The sequence below is a fragment of the Lagopus muta genome, chromosome 8 (genome assembly GCF_023343835.1).
Source record: "Lagopus muta isolate bLagMut1 chromosome 8, bLagMut1 primary, whole genome shotgun sequence".
Classification (NCBI taxonomy): Eukaryota; Metazoa; Chordata; class Aves; order Galliformes; family Phasianidae; genus Lagopus; species Lagopus muta.
Window position 1 is genome coordinate 6,901,765 of NC_064440.1, and position 19,951 is coordinate 6,921,715.

The window sequence follows — 19,951 nt, forward strand, 5'->3', positions numbered from 1 at the left end:
ACTTTTGTGACACACATACACTGTTCGTTGCATAAAATTTCACTCTTAGATCTCACGTTTGTGTGACGGCATTGTGGACTGTACCTTCATCCCCATGTACATGCTTCTAGGGAGGTGCCCCTAGGGAGGCATGGATGGGAAGGGTGAATGAGCTCCAGCATTCCCCTTTCCTGACTTCCAAAGCCAACGTTTCTGTATCACACAGCTTCCTGGGCTTGCCTGGCTGTGAGCAAGAATTATCTTGCCTGTGATTGACTCTTTATTATCATCAGCTGCTTCTCCTCAGGCAGGCCAGGAGCATTATATTCACTAGGTGACTGCCTGGTCCTCTGCACAGATCACTGCCTTATGCCAAAGTGCTCTTAGTATGAATGATGGAATGGTTTGGGTTGGAAGGGACCTTAAAGATCATCTAGTTCCAAACTCCTGCTGTGGGCACAGTTGCTTTGTGCAGAGGATAAATGATAAAAAACAGGAGTCCTGCTTTTTCCCATGCTCATACTTCTGTCTTTTATCAAGTACATACACATTTTGCATCCTGTCATGGATACCATTTATATCTTAACTACAGGAAGTACATTCAGCTTTATGCTTCCCGTTGGTGCTCAATTATATGTTTTTCTTCTTGTCCTCGAAAAATGTTTTGTCTGGGATCATTTGGAAGAGTTTTAGAAAAAAAAAAAAAAACATCCTTTATAATTCTACTGTTTATTCAAAGGTCTGTACTGACAATGCATCAGGTGTGAGCATATTGTAAGTCTATTATAGTCTCAGTAAATAATGCTAGAATTTGCTGTTTGCTACAGTTTGCATGCAAGTAAACAGACAAAGCTATTATTGATAGATCTGTTGGTAGCTTAGGTGTATATTTGCTGGAAGATAAGCCTGGGCTTACAATGCAGCCTGCTCTGCTAGAGCTGTACCTAACCTTCTCTTTAAAATGTCAACTCCAGACATTTCTGTGGTGTCAGAAAGGAAAATGCTGAAGGTTTTAAAGGCTTGTCATTCTTAAATACGTTAGAATCAAATGAAATATAAAAGACAAATATTACCATTCTTGAACCAGATAGAAATTTCCAGCAATAACTTCTTAAAGGGAAAAAAAAAAAAAAGAAAAAAAAAAAAGTCTTAATAGATTTCACAGAAGAATTCACAGGAATATAAAGGGTCTGGTTTTTTTTCATATATTTTAGGAGTCAGTTTCATCAGCAGTGTATGAATCACTTGGTTTAGTTTGTTTGATTCAGCTGCTGAAGTTCAGACATTCATCCAGCATAAGTAGATTTGAAGGATGAGCTTATAGTTATCCCCTTCTTACCAGAAGTTGGCTTCACCACTGAACACCTGTTGCCTCTTCTCATGGGAGGGGGGAGGAGGGAGCTTGATGCTGATGAGCCCTGACCAGGAGCCTGGGTCCAGCTCTCCCTGCATCTCCTGCATGTCTATAGAACAAAGGACAAGTCCTATGTTTTAAGCTCTATCAGAATGAAATCCGTTGCTTTAAAGCAAATATAATTTCCAGTGTAAATTCATGTTTAAATACGTGAATCAGCTCATCAGTAATTTGTAAAACATCATACGTAGCTGCACAGACCTTGGGCTGCATTTTCTTAGAAACAGTTAAATCAGGTTTTTGCATGGTGTTAAGTAGTTAGCTTTCTGATGTTAGATAAAAATATATTTTGATTTCTAGCATATGTTAAAAGAAAGTTACAGTGCTCTCTCTGAAGCTACAGCCCCGCTTGTTGGTAGCTCAGCTGTAATCTAACACAGCTTTTAAGATTTGGTGGCAGTTGTTCTAACCTCACTCTGTTTTTGTGTCAGTAGAGAATTTAGAAGAAAATAACAAGGATTTCAAGTTCGAGAATAATCCCTAGTGGTACTCCCCAGAAAGGTTCAACGTGGCCTTCTGATAGACAGAATTATGATTAACCCTGTTCTCTATTTTTGTTATTTAAATTTGCATATGTGTTGCTTTCATCGCTTCATTTGAATTGAGTTGAATGTTGGCTGGATATTTCAGATAAAATATGTCAAATTTTGTAAGTGTGGCTGAAGAGAAAAGACAGTTGTGTCATGCTGAAAGGAAATATGAAGGGAGATGCTCTGTGGTGCTCCAGTGTGGTTCTGCTGTGGTTCTGTGGAAAGGGTGAAGGTGGAAACAGTGCCAGTGGGCTGTAAGGGGCAGCTCACATCTCACTGCTTGCAAGGAAGGATAATGGATAGAGGCCAGTGGAAATGCTTATGCGCTGCTGAGGATAAATTAAGGCTGCTGTTCCTATCATTATGTTGATTTAAAAACAAAGGTATAATTTTCTGTACTTCTAGCCAATGTAATGGTGCTGTTGAGTTTTTATCTGGCAGTTTGTCTAATTGAAAAGGAAGTGTTATTACTGATTCAGTCTCTCAAAGGATAAATTTTCTGTATGGAACAGGCAGAATAATGCAGAATCTCCTGCAACTAATGATACAGAGTGGTTCAAGTGGTTAGCTGTTCTTAAAGTGGCAGCTTAGCAGAAAAAAATCCCCTAAGGACCTATAGAAGTATTGCAGTAACTTTGCTACTGACTTTTACCAACTGGCTTTGGCATCTAATAGTTTGCTGTATGCAGCCATGACTACAGAAATATACAAAATCAGAGGCTGAAAGCATGAAAAAAACTGCTGAGCGCTTCTGAAGTGGTTGGACAGCTATTAATATACCGCATAGGACATGACAAATGAGTGTTTGTGTAAATCAATAAACCTTTCTGTAAATGCACTAATGGCTAAGTATGAATAACAAAGAACTGCACATGGTAACCGCTGTTGTAACGTTCTGTCAGAGATTTTAAAGTTCACTGTCATAACTTATTTCCTCTTGACCTTTATTGATGGTACCTTCAAAGGACGTTGAGCTGCTAACTTGACACACAACCTTTAGACCTTCATCTCCTTTTCCCTCGTGCAAAGTAAATGCTTACTCTCCTTTCCTTTCTTCTCTCTTCCTTCCCCCATCCTTTCATGTTGTCTCAATGGTTGAATGAGGAAATCTGGTTTTGTGTGCTTCTTTTATTCGTGTCTTCTGGTAGAAAATGAAGTGGCGTAATTCATTTCATTGTGGTTATAAAAGTGCAAAGGACTGCTTCTTGAAGACTACCTAACAGGTACATGAAATAATTCATCACTTAAAGACCCCAATGTACCCATCGGGTCCTAATTCATAGCGCATTGGAACAGGTTAGACAACAAAATGTTGTTACTGTTCTCCTAGCTTAATAAATCAAGGGACATAAAGGTTAAGGCTAAGCTTTTTGAAAAACACTGTAGAGGAGCAAATCCAAATCTCATTTTCAAACATGTTGTAAGTATTTCAGTCCTTTTGAGAAGTGCACAGGAACGGCTTTTACAGGATGTTAAGTGAAAGCTGTCCTCTCAAGTGCCACTTGTAGCTGCAAGGCTAGGGGAGATCTGCTGTCTCGTGGCATTCTCAGACATGACAGTGTGTCTGCCACTTCTTGTAAACACCACTAAGTGTTGAACAAATTATAGTTAGTAGGCAAAACCTGCTTTACGCCTCTAAACTAGTTAAAAGGGAAGAGGACAGAATGTAAGTAATCATCTCTAAATGTCTGTATTGATATGAGCATATTTGTTATAAGCATGTTGATTTTCAGCTGTTTATAGTCTAGCATTATTTAGCTGAAAGGCGGTGCCACACCATTGGTGTGAGTGAGGATATCTTGTGCTTTGAACGTATAAATTCAGAAAAAAACTGTGAGCTAGAAGGCAGCAAGGCACTTTTCAGCTCGGAGCCTACTGCTGATGAAGGCCTTTGGGGAGGCAGCAATTCCTGTTGTTTTGGGGGCTGTTAGCAGAGGGATTTGGCTTTTTTTCCTGTCAGGTAAAAAGCTGTAGTGTGTTCTGTTATTCATTATATCTGTTGTTCGTTCAGGATATGTTGGAGATTGTATTTGAGACTTCAAGTGAAGATGCTTTCAATAAGAGTTTGATGTTTATGTAATTGTACTGCTTGGATTTGTTCCTTGTGTGTTGTGGTTAAGGTGACCTAGAGCTAATTATCATCACCATTTTACTCTTATAAAATTTTAATTGGCCTGCCCTTACTAATCCAGTATAGTAGCACCTTCTCAGAAACATGACAAAGGCTAAGGCTGCCTTCTGTCTCCTCATATCTTCTATAGCATCTAGAGCAACAGATCACTGTGAACCAAGGAGCTTCTTTCTGCCCCAAAGAAAAAATAGTTGATTTTAAGGAAATATTGTGTCATGTGAAAAGAAACACAGTTTTTCTTTGCGTCTGGTATGTGTCTGCATTCATGGAAAATAAACAGCAGATTAATATCGACTTCAGCAGGAGTGCACCTCAGTGTATCAAGTGTACTGTCTGCCTGTTAGTCGTCTCAGATAAAATAGGAAATAAGTGGGAGTGCAGTTGCAAATACAGGTGCAAACAGATGGAAATACAGTTTCCTCAGCATTTGTGAAGGAAAGAGAAGTCTTTGCTGACCCACATCTTCATCTATGGGGCTTTTTTCCCTCCTGAGGAAAGGATTAAAATCAGAGTTGACAAAGTCTCTTGTAAGAAAAGGCAACAAAATAATCTGAAGTTCTTACTGTCAAACTGATTTTCCATGAATTCACTCTCACTACTCAGAAGGCAGTTATCTCTAATTAAGGCAGTTGAAAGCTGTCTGGCATCATGCAAATCTTGACTGAAATCTTTAAATTTCCAGTGTTTGGAGACACTTTGAGGAGGAATTTTTTTTTTCAAATTGGAACTAGGAAGCACCTCGGTTTCGACATTTGTAGGAGCCTTATGCCTGTAATGATCCAAAAGCCCCCTGCAGCGTTTCATGTACTGGTAACTTATGCCACAGGTATTTTTGGCTGAAAGGATCATACCCCAGGAAAACACATTGCTAGGAGATGAACGTTGTGCTCCTAAAGCAGTTTGCTAGTCTGCGTCTCAAGTAGTGTTTGTGAGGCTGAAGGAGAGAGGCATTTTATTTCCACATTTTATTTCCACGTGTAACACAAAATGTACATAAATTCCTAGTTGGTCGCTTTGCCTACAACTAGAAATCACCGTGGAATTCAGGTGGTATCTAAGAGGGTGCCTTCCTCAGTAATCCAGTTTTTTGCCGTTGTTGTTGGGTTATGGGTGGGAGAAGGGATTGCACAGGAGTCAGTACTTCCCTACCACTGCCTCTGGGTGCAGCAGCTTTCATGCTGTGAGAAGTGTGAGCTTCTGATTGTGGCTTGGCTTAGAAAAAGAGTGGCCTGAAAATGAAAATAAAATGGGATAGGGATTTTCTCCAAGGAGACCTACTTTGCCTGTCTGGCAGAGGATGCCAGAATGTGCAGTAGTGGAGGGCAGATCCCTCTGAGTGAGAACAAATAGGCTTACGATAACAAAACCCAGTGGTTTCTGTTAAATAAATGAAGATCTGGTTGAGGAGGCAGGAGTTTGAGACCACAAGTGCTATTAAACATTTTCTAAATGAATACTTTTGGGGGAATGTGGATTATTATCAAGTATTCAGTTGCAGTACAGAGTGATTTTGTGTATCAAGCCGTGGTTTTCTCTGATGCAGAGTCTTAAATAAAATTGATCAAGTGTTCCCTCCTAGTCCAGTCCTCATTACAAAAATGCCAAATAAGTGGGCATGATTTGCTCAGCAATCAAGAAGCACTGAAGTTGAGCTAACACTGGCTGTGTTAGATCCTTTCCCTACACTTTCAAAGCCACTGTTGTGAAAAGGGTTTTATTATACAGATGTTGGCACTATGGCTTGATAAGAGAAGAAACATACTGTTTATTTATAATGCTGTCAAGTTCAGATTTCCTAATTTCCTTCACAGTTAGGCTACCAAATAGCTCATTGAAATCAGAGATTCAGCTAACAATCCAAGCTGCATTAGCTTCCATTTTGAAACCTCACAGCTTTCAAAGATTAAAAAAAAGGAGTAAGAGAAATAATTTCTCTGGGTATTTTGTATAGTGCCAGTGTATGTAGTAGTTCCTTCAGACATCTCTGTATGGAAGCAATCTGCCCCTACTATTTTCTGACTGTTCACACAGTATATTTTTATGTTAGTGAAAATGAAAATTCAAATAATTAAACCCTTAGGTACACCATGAATAAGTGAAAGTGCCGTGCAGACTAATCCTTTAATGGTTTCTTCAGAACAATAGGAAGTATTTATCTTGTATGACATTTTAAGGTGATAGTCATAGAGAAAACATCTGAAGATCTTTAAGTCACAGAAATAGATTTTTATGTAGCAATCATCTCTTTATTTTTATCAATCAATCTGCTGGAATGCATCTGTAAAAGCGAACTGATAACTGTATATGATGATGTCTTCAGTAGGGAGGACTGTTTACTCTCCAGCTTCTGATTTCTTACTGCTGTTTTTGCTGCTCTGCTTCTACTTTGCTATTTAATTCTGCTTCTGTATTTTTTGCTCCATCATCTCACAGTGCTCCCTGCAGGATCACCCACAGATTTTTTATAGCCATGTGCTGAATCCATTGAGAGGAAGCATTGGGAAAATAATGGTGCCAGGTGTTTTACCACCTTTGTTAGCTTTGGCTGTAACTACAAGATAAAGCACTAATTCCACACGGTTGTTTATATGCACATGTAAATAAACTCTATGCCCTTCTTTCTTACCTCCCTCTTATTCCTTACTCTCTCTCAATGTATTAAAAGATTGCGTACATTTACTCTTCCTTCCTAATCTTATTTTTATAATTTGTCTGCTTTTAGAATTCTTGTTAGTAACTCAATTTAGTGGACTTTGGGGTTTTTATTTTGCTGAATCATTGACCTTTCTTAAAATAGAAGTGATAACTGTGCATCTTTCCATAGCATCTTTCCATACAGTGAATGACATTAAATTTTTCTCTCAAATTATAAATATTAACTAGAGTTATGGCTGTTGTATTGTATAACCACAGTTCTTTTGAAACAGCATTTGTTAAGCTTTTGTAGACTGACAGAACATTTAAAATGAAACAAGTAGTGTAAATGGTATAATAGTTGTAATTATCTGAATGCAGTGACTGTGGTGTTATGGTTACATGTCATGAAGTTATGCTTGGCAGACAAAGTGCTTTCTTGAGCCTTGTTTTAGCTTCTCGATCTTTGAAAGAAAATTAGCTGAAACTCATTCTGATGCAACTGTGTGTAGCTCACTTAAGAGATTTTCCTTTTTCAACACTGATAGTATTCCTAAATTCAAGTTCATAATATAGAGAAAAATATGTTGATTTCTCATAATTTATGTACCAGATTCTGCCATTTTTAAGTATGCACACAAAATTATGTGGTGTATTTTTAGTTTGAATCTTGAAGAATTGCACAAAGTAAGCTCCCTAAGGTTTTTTTATGAACTGTTATGTTTTCAACATACCTGTTGATTAATCTTTAGATTTATTTATTTACTGTTTTGTTGTAGGCAGAGAATTCAGCACTGGCTCTTGAAAATGAAAATCAGAGAGAACAGTATGAAAGATGTCTTGATGAGGTAAGGAGTGTTCATACACTGTACTCCAATGACATGAGTTGAAATTAATTTCTCCCTCTCTTACAAGGTTGTCATTGTTTTGCAGTTTTCTAGTATTACCTCATTCTAAATGTTTCCAAGAACTTGTTTTTGTCACTTAGAAATACTCTTCTCCATGACCTCTGCTGTAAATCTTTTTTTTCTTCACACTTCACCAAAAGATCAGTATCGTGGTGACCAATATATTGAGCTTAGTTGGTATAACAGCTTTGCCAGCAAAGATGTTTCTGTGGAATTAAATTGTCAGATGGAGTCTCTTCTGCAGGGATGGTAAGTGATTCTAAGAGAAGAAAATGGTAATTTAGTTTTTGTGTGCTCTTGTTTTTCTGTAGTGTGGAACACAGGTACACAGGTGGTAGTGGCTTCTGCTGTCAGAAATTCCCCAGCCTTCCTCTGTAACAGGAATTCAGTCTCTGCTCCCTCCTGTGGTTACATGCATAGGTTTTTATACTGCTTTTGTTGTAGCCTACCTGTTGTGGCATTTATAGACTTGGCTTAGTGGGCATGATGGAGATGGATTGATAGCTGAACAAAATGATCTTAGTGGTCTATTCCAAACTTAATGATTGTGTGATTCTACTACGTGGTCCAGCTTCTGACCAGATCTCCAAGTTACAGCTACATTATAGTTCACCCATCATTACTGCCTGAGCACTTAGCCTTCCAGAAATGTCTGACTCAGGACATACAAGATTTTGGGTAGTATCTCCTATTGCTTACAGCTTTCTCAGTGATGCTTCCTCAGTCCTCTCATTTATCCTGAAACAAGTCTCTTCAGCATGGGTGAGAGCTTAAAACAAGTTCTAGGCTGTTAGCAGTTCAAAGAATTACTGAGTGGGAGTCATTTGCCTGTTCTACAATGGGAATTCATAGTAGTGTAAGTAGCTGGCTAACATGCAAACGAAACAGAACAAAAAAAAAACTACAATGGTTTCTCAGCTCTGCATGATCAATACAGCTGTGGTACAAGAAACCTGCAGTTTAGGTTGACTTTCATCAGTAAATTCACACTTTTACCAATGTTGCATATTTTCATCAGAAGACACTTCCCCGCTAGGCTGTGTGCTGTCTGCACTGTGTCTGTCTGACAGCTGCAGAGCATTGGTCTGCCTTGGTCTGTGCCACTCCACTCAGTGCATCATTGGTAATTGGGATGAAATTACCACATGCTTTTTTACATTAGTTCAAATTACAGAGCTTAAATTTATCTTGGACAAAGTCTGTATACATAATTCATTTTGTCCATCCAAAAAAAACCACTCCATATGTATTACAAGGACAGATGATATGTATTTAGTCTGCGTTTGCAGTTACATGATTAATTTCTGATCCACAGTTGTATTTTTTATATTCTGTTGCTGTTCAAAGAATGAGTAATTATATCAACTATGCTCTAAATTTTATTTTCAACATTAGGTTGGCTGCTTTCAGTTCTTCTGTATTATCACAGCTGTATCCATCTTCTCTCACCATGCCAACTTTTTCAGCACAGTTCTTCTTGTCACCTGTGGTTTTGTACTTCCATGCTGTATTATTTTTTATTATTATTTTTGTTTGCTTATCTTCTCTTTCCTTTTTTTTTTTTTTTTTTTGTCTTATCTTTTGAATACAATGTCTTTTCTTGTCCTTTCCCATTGCTTGATATCACTTTTTCTCCTTCCCCTTGAGCACTCGGGTGTTTTGGCAGTGACACTAACCAGTATTGGTGTAGCTGGAACAGGCATGGACCTAATCCTTTCTGAGCACTGAGGTGACTTTGGAAACAAAAGAATATTTAATTATTGTAAATTCTCAGAGCCCCAAGATGGCATCCACCTGAGCACATTCTTTTGGTGGAGCTCCACAGGAAATTTTATTTCATTAAGGCAACAATAAAGAGAATTAGAGAGGAGACATAAAAGTAATTAGTGAATAACCCAGTCAGTAATTGTGAGAAACTTCACTTCCACCTGGAGTCTTCTGAGCATGGCGTATGTGAAAAAGTTCTTTCCACATAAGGCTTCTTACTGGAGATTTCAAGAAAATAATTTATTTTTGTGCATGTTCTCATGAAAAAAGGAGTTCTTTGTCAATTTTAATAAACATTCACTGATTTGAAATTATTTTTTCATTTTTGCAGTGTATATATAAGCAACTTTAAAACAGTGTTTGGAGCATGTGTTATTGAAATGTTCCAGTGCTTAATAATTAAAAAAAGAGCTCATTTAATTACAGAAATACCTCACAAATATATCTTTCTGTCTCTGAAAAGTTTAAAACCAGGGTTGTCATCTTGTAGCTTTTGTGTGATGATAATCCTGATTTCTTATCCTGGAATTCAGCTCTCAGTGTATTGGCAAGTGGTAATGCCATGCTTATTCACATTATGGTGCCAGCTGAGATTTCTGTCAAGCTTCACTATACTTATATGCAGGAAATTGTGCAGCTTATGTTGGGTAATATTTTTGCTGATGTTTTAAGAATTAAATCGTGGCATTATTGAATAGATATCCGTTTAGCTAATAAAAAATACAAAGTCATCTTAAAAATGCATTTTAAAGTTTGAATAAAATATAACACCATTCATTTTAGTATGGTTGAAATGTCTTTATGGGTATGAAAAAATACATTAAAGATAGAAGTGTAAAATCTCGGTACTTATAATAGGTATAACAGATGTTACACTAGAGTCTCATTTCTCTGATTCATTCTTTTACACTTTTTCTATTAAGACCACTTTATAACATGTATATGTAAACATAATTGTGTAAGAAAAAAGTGAATATGGATCTTTCATCTCTTTTATTGCAGTCCACAAAAACAGAAAAAAATAACCCTCACCTAAAACTCTTTGCTATTAAGTTCAAAGGAAAGGCAGGCTGTGTTGAAGGCAAGCGGTGCCGTGTACTGCATAACAGCAGCTTAAGGAATCTCTATACTAGTCCTTGTTCTGCCTTCTCAGCTGCAGGAATCACAGGTCAAGTCATTTTGCAGCCTGTTAGTTACAGGGTTTGAGCCACAGTTCTGTCTCATGTTAGCGAGAATTTCACATATTCTCCATCTGAGACACCAGTCCTTCTGCCTTCTTTGACCTCAATTCCCTCAGTTTTTGGTAGTTGAGACTGTCAGTTCTGTAGCATTGGCTTATGTTGTTCATCTCCACAGTGTCTCTTGATACCTGTAAGTAAAAAGATTGCCAGTTTCTTCACTAGCCCTGTTGTACATCTAGCATGGCAGCTGCATTTGAAATGCAAAAGTAATGACTGCTAAATTAATTGTAGTTGCTGCAGAACATTTCAGTGGAGGCTTCCCCCTGCTGCAAACCAATACAAACCTGAAAATACTTGAATAGTAATAGCAACACAGTTTGTCAGGTTGCTAGATACTAGAATGAAATAGCCTACTTTTGTAAAGAAACTGGCTACATATCTTTCTTATTGGGGTCTGTGGGAGCTATGGATCATGGGCAAGTACTTTCATTTAGGTACCTAACTTCATATACTCAAAGTTAGAAAATTTCTCCCCTATGCATTGGCAAGTTCAGTTTTTTCCCATTTGGAAGATTATGCCATTTACACTCCTCTGCTCAATATATAAAGGCATAGGAGTAATTGTGTAGGCAATTCTGTTGCAAGTGACTTGTACACACTTCAAAGAACCTTCCAGTTCTTCTAGGTACAGTAAATCCACGTCAGAAAGTGAAGAAATAATGTATTAGATATGGTTTGTTCAATTTTCAGGTAGAGCAAACAGTGAAAGTACATTCCAGAAGGAACGCTGTGGGATGTAGATTCTGAAAGCCCATACAGCAAGGGATGTGTTTTTTCAAAACTGTAACATATTTACTTCTGTTGCTTATTACTGTTCTAATATCAGTCTGTCTTCTGTTAAATCATGTACAGAGCAAATTTATGGGACTGCTGTTCCACAGGCTGCCTTAAGTTAGGGACCAGTTTGGAGAAAAAAACTGACACTAAGCAATTTTGTGAGAGTTTGAATTGAATGTAACTTCTGCTTCTAACAGAACGGAATCATTTCACGGAAGTGAATTAGTTTCAGCTCTTACACTACATTAGAAATGTAATGCGCAAGTTAAACATCAACAGAAATCCTATTTTTGCCCTTCTTTCCATTCCGCCTCCTTCAGCCCCTCCATGCCTGCTAGTAAATATAAATTAGAAACGATACATAACATAAATAACTTCCAAAATTCCCTGTTGAATATATAGTTCTGCTAATCAATGGTGTGTAATGTCATTCAAGTCAATTAAATTGTGCAGTGTGAATGCCTTCCAACCACATTTTGATGACAGTAGGTACTTTAATTTTCTGTGGCACTTTATGGTCTCTGCTTGTCATGATAGATATACCATTTTGTCAATATTGAATCAAGAAACAATTAAACTTCATGAAAACATTCAGGACTCCTCAGCTGGTAAAAAGCAGCTCTAGTGAATGCAAGTCAATCCGTGCTGACCTACAACAGCTGTATATAAACCTGGGGAGTTTCAGTCTTCTCCACAGAAGAGATGGCAGAAGTTAAACTAACATTGATAGTGTTGGTTTATAGTGAGTACTAGTACAGAAGTAATCACTTGCATGTAATATATTCTCACTAGTACTATGTGATGAAAATATTAGTAAATAATGAAAGTACTAGAATTGGTGGTGGTTTAGGCAGAAAGTGGAATGTAAAGCCACAGCAGAAGATAATACACATAAACTCGTATGATCATATACTTAAACTATACTATCTGTTTCTTTCAGGTAGCTAATCAGGTTGTTCAGGCTCTACTTACTCAAAAGGTAAGTTGTGTTTGGGTATTTTGCTGTAACATAAAGTTCATTGGTCATTTGAGAGATAAATATTTTATATAGGCTATATTTTTTTAAACAATACTCACACGCTTAATTATCAGTCAGCCCCAAATTTAAGGAGTTTTTAATCCAGGTGAATAAAAGTCCATGAAACCACACATTTTCAAGGCTTGATCATGTAGGAGCTGTATACAGTTCTTATTGGTTTCCTGTGCTGAGGCAAGAGAGTCAGAAAACTTCCCAGACTGTCACTTTTCCATTCCCTATGGAGTAACATGCTATGACTGTCCCACAGCTCATTCCTGTGTGACATATGAATAAATAACTGTGCAAGTCAGCAGTTGGCACTCTCAGTCACATCCAACAGAAGGAAAGACTTCCTGGTGTGAGCCTGTGTGGAGGTTTGGATACTTGACTTGTGGGCTGGGGACCAGCAATAGAGATCATGTATTTTGTTTTTCAATGGGCTAACATTCCATTCTCCTGGATAAGCAAGGGAAATAGAGTCTGGACAAAACCCCTGCAGTGGTGTTGCTAATCTTTAAAAATGAAAAGCATCACTACAGCTTCTGTAAGGTCTATTCCAGATCATGTCTGAGCCTTCCATTCATGCTCCGGATTGTTGAATATGATGTTTGGTAATTTCAGATGTAATGTAGTCCAAGGAGTAAAATTAAAAATGATTAAAAATGAAGATGTGTTCTTGGGGGAAAAAATAAAAAAAGAAAAAGATGGAATTCAAGAGAGAAAAGTGAGGTAATTACATATAAGCAGAAATAATTGGCTATCCATGGAGAATAGGGATTAACTGGTAGGGCAACAATTCTACAGAAAAAAATGTTTTTTAACTTGAGCACAATTACATGATGTCATTTTCTTGAGGTGGAAAAAGAAAAAAGAAACAAGGTATGAAGATTTATAATAAGCTATAAAGTCTGCAATATTCATGAAATGATTCTTTGTGCGATCTAGAACACTTGATGAATGCGCAATTATTAAAATGTTTTGGATCATTTAGCTTCAAAAAGACAAGTCTGAAAGGAACATAAATACAGTATTTTAGTGCAGATAATGCAAGGAACAATATAAACTGTTTTGTATACATAGAATGACAGGAAAAGAAATAATGTTCTTAAAATGCAGCAAGAAACACCAAGCTAAGATAATGAAAATCTTCTACCACACACCTGAAAATTTTCCAGATGCAAATGTAGCAATGTATTTGGGAAACAACTTTATGACCTTAAATGACCTTGACAAACCTAAGAGATATGCAGAGGTGCCTTAAGGGTGAGTGATTCAAGAATCTAGAAGCTGCAGTTACCAGTTAGGACTTCTGGAATCAGAAATCCAGAAGCAAAAGTGTTCCCTAAATCTCTTCACCCAAGAACTGTTGCTCCCACACATTAGGAATGAATGTAACACTGTTGGATGCCATGGCTTTTTGAAGCACAACAAAGCCTTTTGCTGTAGAAGAGGAGTATTGCCACACAGCAATTAGGAGCGTTGTAACTTGAAGGTGGTCTGTGCAATGCACAGCATATGGACAAGTTTGCACTGCTGCTGTCTGTGCTGTATTATTCTGCCTGTGCTTCATATACACATATGCTGTATGGTCTATCATCAGAGGACTGCAGTCAACAGAGCTATTGCTGTAACACCTCTTGAAAACGTAACTTCAGCTGTTTTTTAAAAAATCCAAACGTGTGTTTCAGCACAACTTAGCTGAAAACATAGGCTTTTTCTGACATTAATAGACAAAAAACCTGATCCACAGTTTGTAATATAAAACTATATGCAAGTAATTATTTACCAGGTTAATCTCAGTATATTAGTCTCTAGTTTGGGAGTATCATGGATGTTTTCTGATGGAGGGAAAAGCTTACTAAGTCATTTTCCAAAGGCATCAGACAATTCATACGTTCTCAGTAATGAAACTTCCCAAACTCATAGGAACCAAGGAGTTCATAGAACACAATCAAAACAGATTTCAATACATTTAATAAAGTGATTTAGTTATTATTGACGGGATTTAACAGCTGCTTACCTATTACTGAGTAATAACAGCTAATTTAATATCCATAGAATGAGGAGAGAAGGTACTCTTCTAAATGCTAATGAATATTAACTGTTACAGTGCTCCTGACACCATTCGTGCAAGTCATTTTATAAGTAAAGACAGGAGCACAATAGCCTACAATAAAATAGAAACCAGGCTGCTTACACCAGTACCAAATAGGTAGGTACTTCAATCCAAATAGTAACCAGTAAACAGATAAATCTGCTGTAGTGCAGCTAAGCAGTAAGACAGAGCCAGTCATGCCACAGTGAGATAACACACCTCTGGGGCATAGAGGGACATGAGGAAAAGCTAAGAGCTTTCAGCAAATGGAGAGGAGTGATTCTGCACAGTAACGCACACTGCGGAGGCTTTACTGTGAATTTGAAATTGTCCCTCAAGGACTAATTTTTGTTTAAATTAAGTACATGCTGTAACGTAACAAATAAAGCGCTGCATACTTGCCAGTATGTGGAAGGACTGTGATTCCACCGAGAGATTCTGGTGACACAAATTGAGTGAGCAAAGCTTGAGTGATTTATCAATGTCACTGAAACCTTGGAATGGAATTACGGTCTTAAATGTGCGCTTTTCAAGTTTATCGTTTGTTACAATACATATAGAATTTCTCTAATGCAGGAATCTTTTTTTTACTGAGACTTCATGGAGAAACTGTATTAAATTGAGGTTTGTGCTGAATTAGCCGCACAGCAAAGTTTCACAATTCAATGTACCAAAATTATATGGATTCTATGACTTACTAATAGAAAATTTTACCTCTGGGAAATTTAAGAAGTGATAAAAAAAGAAAAAAACCAAATTGATGTGATACAAACCTGCATGCTCTGGTACTTATTGGAAGCATCTGTTCTTTCTCCTATCTCCTTCTACCTAAAGACTCCTCATATCACATGAAAGATATTGTATTTTTTATTTACATTTTCTTTATTTAAGACCTGGATCAGCAGTTCAAAATTTGACTTACACCACTTAATGAAATTATCCCGTGATCTGTGTACCTGCTCTTGGTATATTATCTTACTAGAAGTATTGAGGTCAATGAGCATTTATTTTGGGTTCTGTAGGAAATATATTTCTCCTTTTTTATCAATAAAATAAAAAGGCATTGAATGAATTAAAGTATTAAAAAAGAAAAAGTGTATTTGGAGGAAGAGCATTTTGCAGAATGAGCCTGATGCTGGTAAGAATAAGGAGATGCTCAGTTACTGCTACAGTGGGAGCACAGGAATGAGTACCTCAAGTATCTTGGAGGCTGCTGTAGTAACAGCTGCTCATTTTGCCCACAGGAGAGGGATGAGAAGTTTTAGACATTTGATAGTTGTATTAATTGGTAATTTTAGAACTTCAGCATTCTAAACTGAGACTTCATTTTACTGGAATACTGCTACTGTAATGTTCTTCATTTCTGCTCTGCACTATGAGTGGCATTACCACTTTATAGCATGTAGAGGGGTAATCTACTGTCTTATATTTCACATTTTACAGGAAGTCTAAAGCAGGAAACATAAATCTTAAGGATTTAACAGTGTAAAATAAGAAAGTTTTGAGCAAGGGCATTGCTAAGATTTAATTTTTTTCTACATTGTCAGTTTTTGTGAATAATTTTTCCCTCTCAGTGCATTTAGTTGTGTTGAAAAGTTAAGCAACGCTGTAACAGCTAAGGCTTTGTTTTAAATTCTGTGATTATTTGTGAAAGGTAGATAATGATGGGTCTTGTTGCTCCTAGAGATTGCTTTGTGTGAGACCAGAGATAAGAGAGCTCTCGCTGACTAAATCAAAGCTTTAGATTTTCACAAAGCATCAAATTCAAAAGGGGGTTACCTTAGAAGGCTATAGCTATTTTACTTGGGCAGCCTGACAGCCACTTAAAACAAATATTAAGCTGAGAAACCATCAAGAGAAAATAACTGCATTCATCTAGTAGTATCATAAAACCTGATGCCCACTACAGGCATAAAAAAGCACTCCGAATTTTCTATAAGTCTCAAGATGAGCCTACTTGGTTGTGCATTCACCTCTTGTAACCTCAGTGCTGGTTGCAGTGGAGGCATGAGCTACCTTAGCCAAGAATTTAGGCTACTTCTGACTACAGTTTCCTCCCCTGTTGTTTTCTCATGAGGTTATTATGTTGATAATGGTATCTACAGGATCCTGTATGAGGATCCAGAGGCCTCTTTCACTGCCTTAATGTGGTGAAAAGTAAAACCGGTTAGGCAATATCACAGGGCAGCAACTATCCTAAGTATAAAAGCATAAAGGGAAGCATTTTGGAGGTTTAAATAAAACTAGATAATGGCTGCAGCTTATTATTTTTGTATGTGATCTTAATTTGCAAATGATTCTTCCTGATTTATGAAGCTCCCATACCTCAAAGTAGACAGCTGCAGAAATTAGGTGGAAAGGCAATCACAGAATAGCCCAGGATGGAAGGGACCTCAAGGATCATGAATCTCCAACCCCCTGCCACATGCAGGGCCACCAACCTCCCCATTTAATACCAGACCAGGCTGCCCAGGGCCCCATCCAATCTGGCCTTGAGCACCTCCAGGGATGGGGCATCCCCAGCCTCTCTGGGCAGCCTGTTCCAGCACCTCACCACTCTCATAGTAAAGAACTTAATGTCAGGTTCAGCTTGCTCTCTCCTAAGCCTTCTTTCCAATAAAATCCTTTCATCCTCACTACGACCAGAAAAATTAAGTCCTATGTCGCCATTAAAAAGAAGGTAGATAATTTGCTGCATATGGAAGCCATTATTTTTTTTGTGATGAACCTGACATAGCTTTGACTAAAGGATCCGCATCTTTCAGTTTTGGCAGTTATATCTTATGCCTTATGTTGCAAAAGTTTCACACCACCTCTGCTTCTAACGGCCTTTACACATTACCTCTGCTCTAGTGCCCTATCTTAAGGTATTTCGGTGTCTCTTATTAGAAAGGGCAGGCAGGATTGTGTTCACGAGTATGTCTGGTGAGTCAACATCTCACTGTGGCCTAGCATCATACAGTGACTAGTTACATGGAGGGAGATGCAGACCATCTGCAGCATAGCAGCCAGCATTGCTGACTTGGTTATTCCAGAAAAAGCAGATGTGGAATGAGACTTCAGAAGAGTACCTTGAAGGCATTGTGCCTCTTTAAACTTATTCCTGATGTGTTACAGCTGAAGCTTTTTCCTTAGCTTATGCTTACTACAGCATTCATATTTCAATTGCTGCATTGTGCTTTAAGTAGGATAAATTATATATATACTATAACAAAGTCCCTTTTTGTACTGACAGAAAACACCGAGAGGATGTATCATGTAACTGTTATTTCTCATTACAAGATTTTTTTGATGTTACTGTGATTTATGTTATTGTGATGAAACAACCAGAAAAAAATGAAGTAGCACGTTTTTCTGATTTTTACTATTTTAAAAGCTGTATATGTTACTTATGTATATCAAAGTTGATTTTCCATGCCTGTCAGTGTTCAGGAGGTGTTTGGACAATGTTCTCAGCAATAAGTTTTAATTTTTGGTTAGCCCTGACATCATCAAACAGTTGAATCTTTCTAAGTCCTTTCCAACTGAACTGTTCTAAATTCTTAATTTCTTCTTAGTATCTGACATGACACAGACTTTTTTAAGGAGTTTGTGTTACCTGCTTTCTAATCTTCCTGTTTTCCCTTGTTCTGTAGGATCTGAGGGAGGAATGTATAAAGCTGAAGACAAGAGTTTTTGATTTGGAACAACAGAATCGGACGTTAAGTGTGCTTTTCCAGCAAAGAGTCAAACCAGCTTCTGACCTCCTCCTTCAGGTAGGAAATGTCCTTTGCAGAAGGGAAGCTACGAGTTCTATTTTTGTCCCAATTATAAAATGTTTCTCTTCTTTTTAAGGATATGTCAATAAGTAGAAAATGACAGCTGATAGGTTTAAAATACTAGAAGAATATCAGTAATCTGTAATACGATTGAAACTGAAGGCATGCACCAGTGAGCAATGGTTACATGTTATGTGCAAATGTGGAGAAAGGAGCACACCTGTGGAGTGACTTGTACAGTATTTCTTCAGTATGATAAATGGAATGATATGGGTTCATTATCTCTCTGCAGGGGAGAAACTTAGATTTCTTAACATTCTGCTTGATGGTGAACACTGTAATTTCCTGTGAGAAGACAGCCCATTTATTTAACTTTTGCCATATGAGTTACAAAGACTTAAGTATGTCTCCAAGTTTAGAGAGATTTTTATTTTTTAACCTTTTATGGGAGGGTATGGCTGAGGAACCGATTGATCCATCTCCCACTCCTTTGCCACTCTGGAATAATAAGAGAGGCTTTAGTATCTCTTTCGATTTGGCGAAGTCCACTATTATGAATTAATCCATCTTTATGACATCCTTTTGCAGAAATGGAATTGCTGTGTATAAGTTCCAACAGATCGGACCATGAGCTAGAACTGTAAACAGTGGCCAAGTGAAGTGTGCAGACTTCTAGCAGTGGGACAAATTCTGGTTTCATTAACATATGCTATTTATTATTAGAGAAAAATTCATGAATTTGAGGTGAAAAACTTGGATAATGTCAGCACACATTAATTCTCTGATGCTATGCATGTATATATCAAAGTAAAATTTAGCCCTGGCACTGTTGCTTGACAGCTGACATCTGTCAACTCTCATCACTTTGGGTTCTTTATTGAAAAAACATTCATCAGCTCACCAACTAGTGCGTAAAAGCAAGGAAGCCCCACAGTGAGATCAAATAGTTGTACTTAGTATCAAACTCAAAAACATAGGTAGAGAGATGCTGGGTCACCATCATAGGGATCTGGGTTCTTGCATTATCTGTGGATTCTTGATTTTGTGTTGATTTGGGTATTGCTAGGTCAGGACCTTCGTTCTTTTGTTTTCTTCTTTCCTGACCCCTGCTTTCTTTCTTGTTTGTTCGTCCTTGAGAGGCTCCTGGTTGTTATGTAGAACTGATATCTCTTCATTCAGGATACATCCACCACAACGTGGAACTTCAATGCTCTCTTTTTCTAGTTTTGACAGTCCCATCATTTGCCCCTTCCTTCTGTTTTCTTTTTTTATTTCTGCAGTGTCTACCTCTAGTAGCCTATGCTGGTATTGGATTAAACTGCACGGAAGCTTCACGTTGTGCATTCCTTGTTACAAATTTGTGGCAACAGTAAGCCAGGGTTTTGGGGAGTGTTAAGCAGTGTTAGATGCTATCTGAAAAGCAAGTGGTTTGACTTCAGTTCCTTGAAACTGGATTGTGTCACTGCTGTAACAGAAGTTGAAAGGGATGAACCTGCATCAAACAGGACTAAATGGTATTATGTTTTCAAGAGGAATTCAAACTGTTTTACACCATTGTCCCTGCACCATCCAATAGACAGATACTTCTAATGCGTATAGATACTCCTCCACCCACCAAACACACAAACCCTTTTCACTTGCTTTGTATTTATTGGCCAAGGAAGAAAGAGAATTTAGATCATTCTTGAAGTCCAGGTCC

General features: G+C 37.6%; 1 protein-coding gene across 15 annotated transcripts in view; it reads left to right on the forward strand.

Annotated features, from left to right (window-relative positions):
- Positions 1-19,951, forward strand: part of NCKAP5 (NCK associated protein 5) — a 362,852-nt gene that overhangs the window by 266,621 nt on the left and 76,280 nt on the right. For all 15 annotated transcript variants that reach the window (XR_007378680.1, XM_048953741.1, XM_048953742.1 and 12 more), the window contains 3 exons: positions 7,468-7,536; positions 12,322-12,360; positions 18,130-18,249. Coding sequence is in view for 14 of the 15 variants with exons in the window: in XM_048953741.1 (XP_048809698.1) it covers positions 7,468-7,536; positions 12,322-12,360; positions 18,130-18,249 (228 nt within the window). In the remaining variant the exon portion in view is untranslated. The remainder of the gene's footprint in view (positions 1-7,467; positions 7,537-12,321; positions 12,361-18,129; positions 18,250-19,951) is intronic.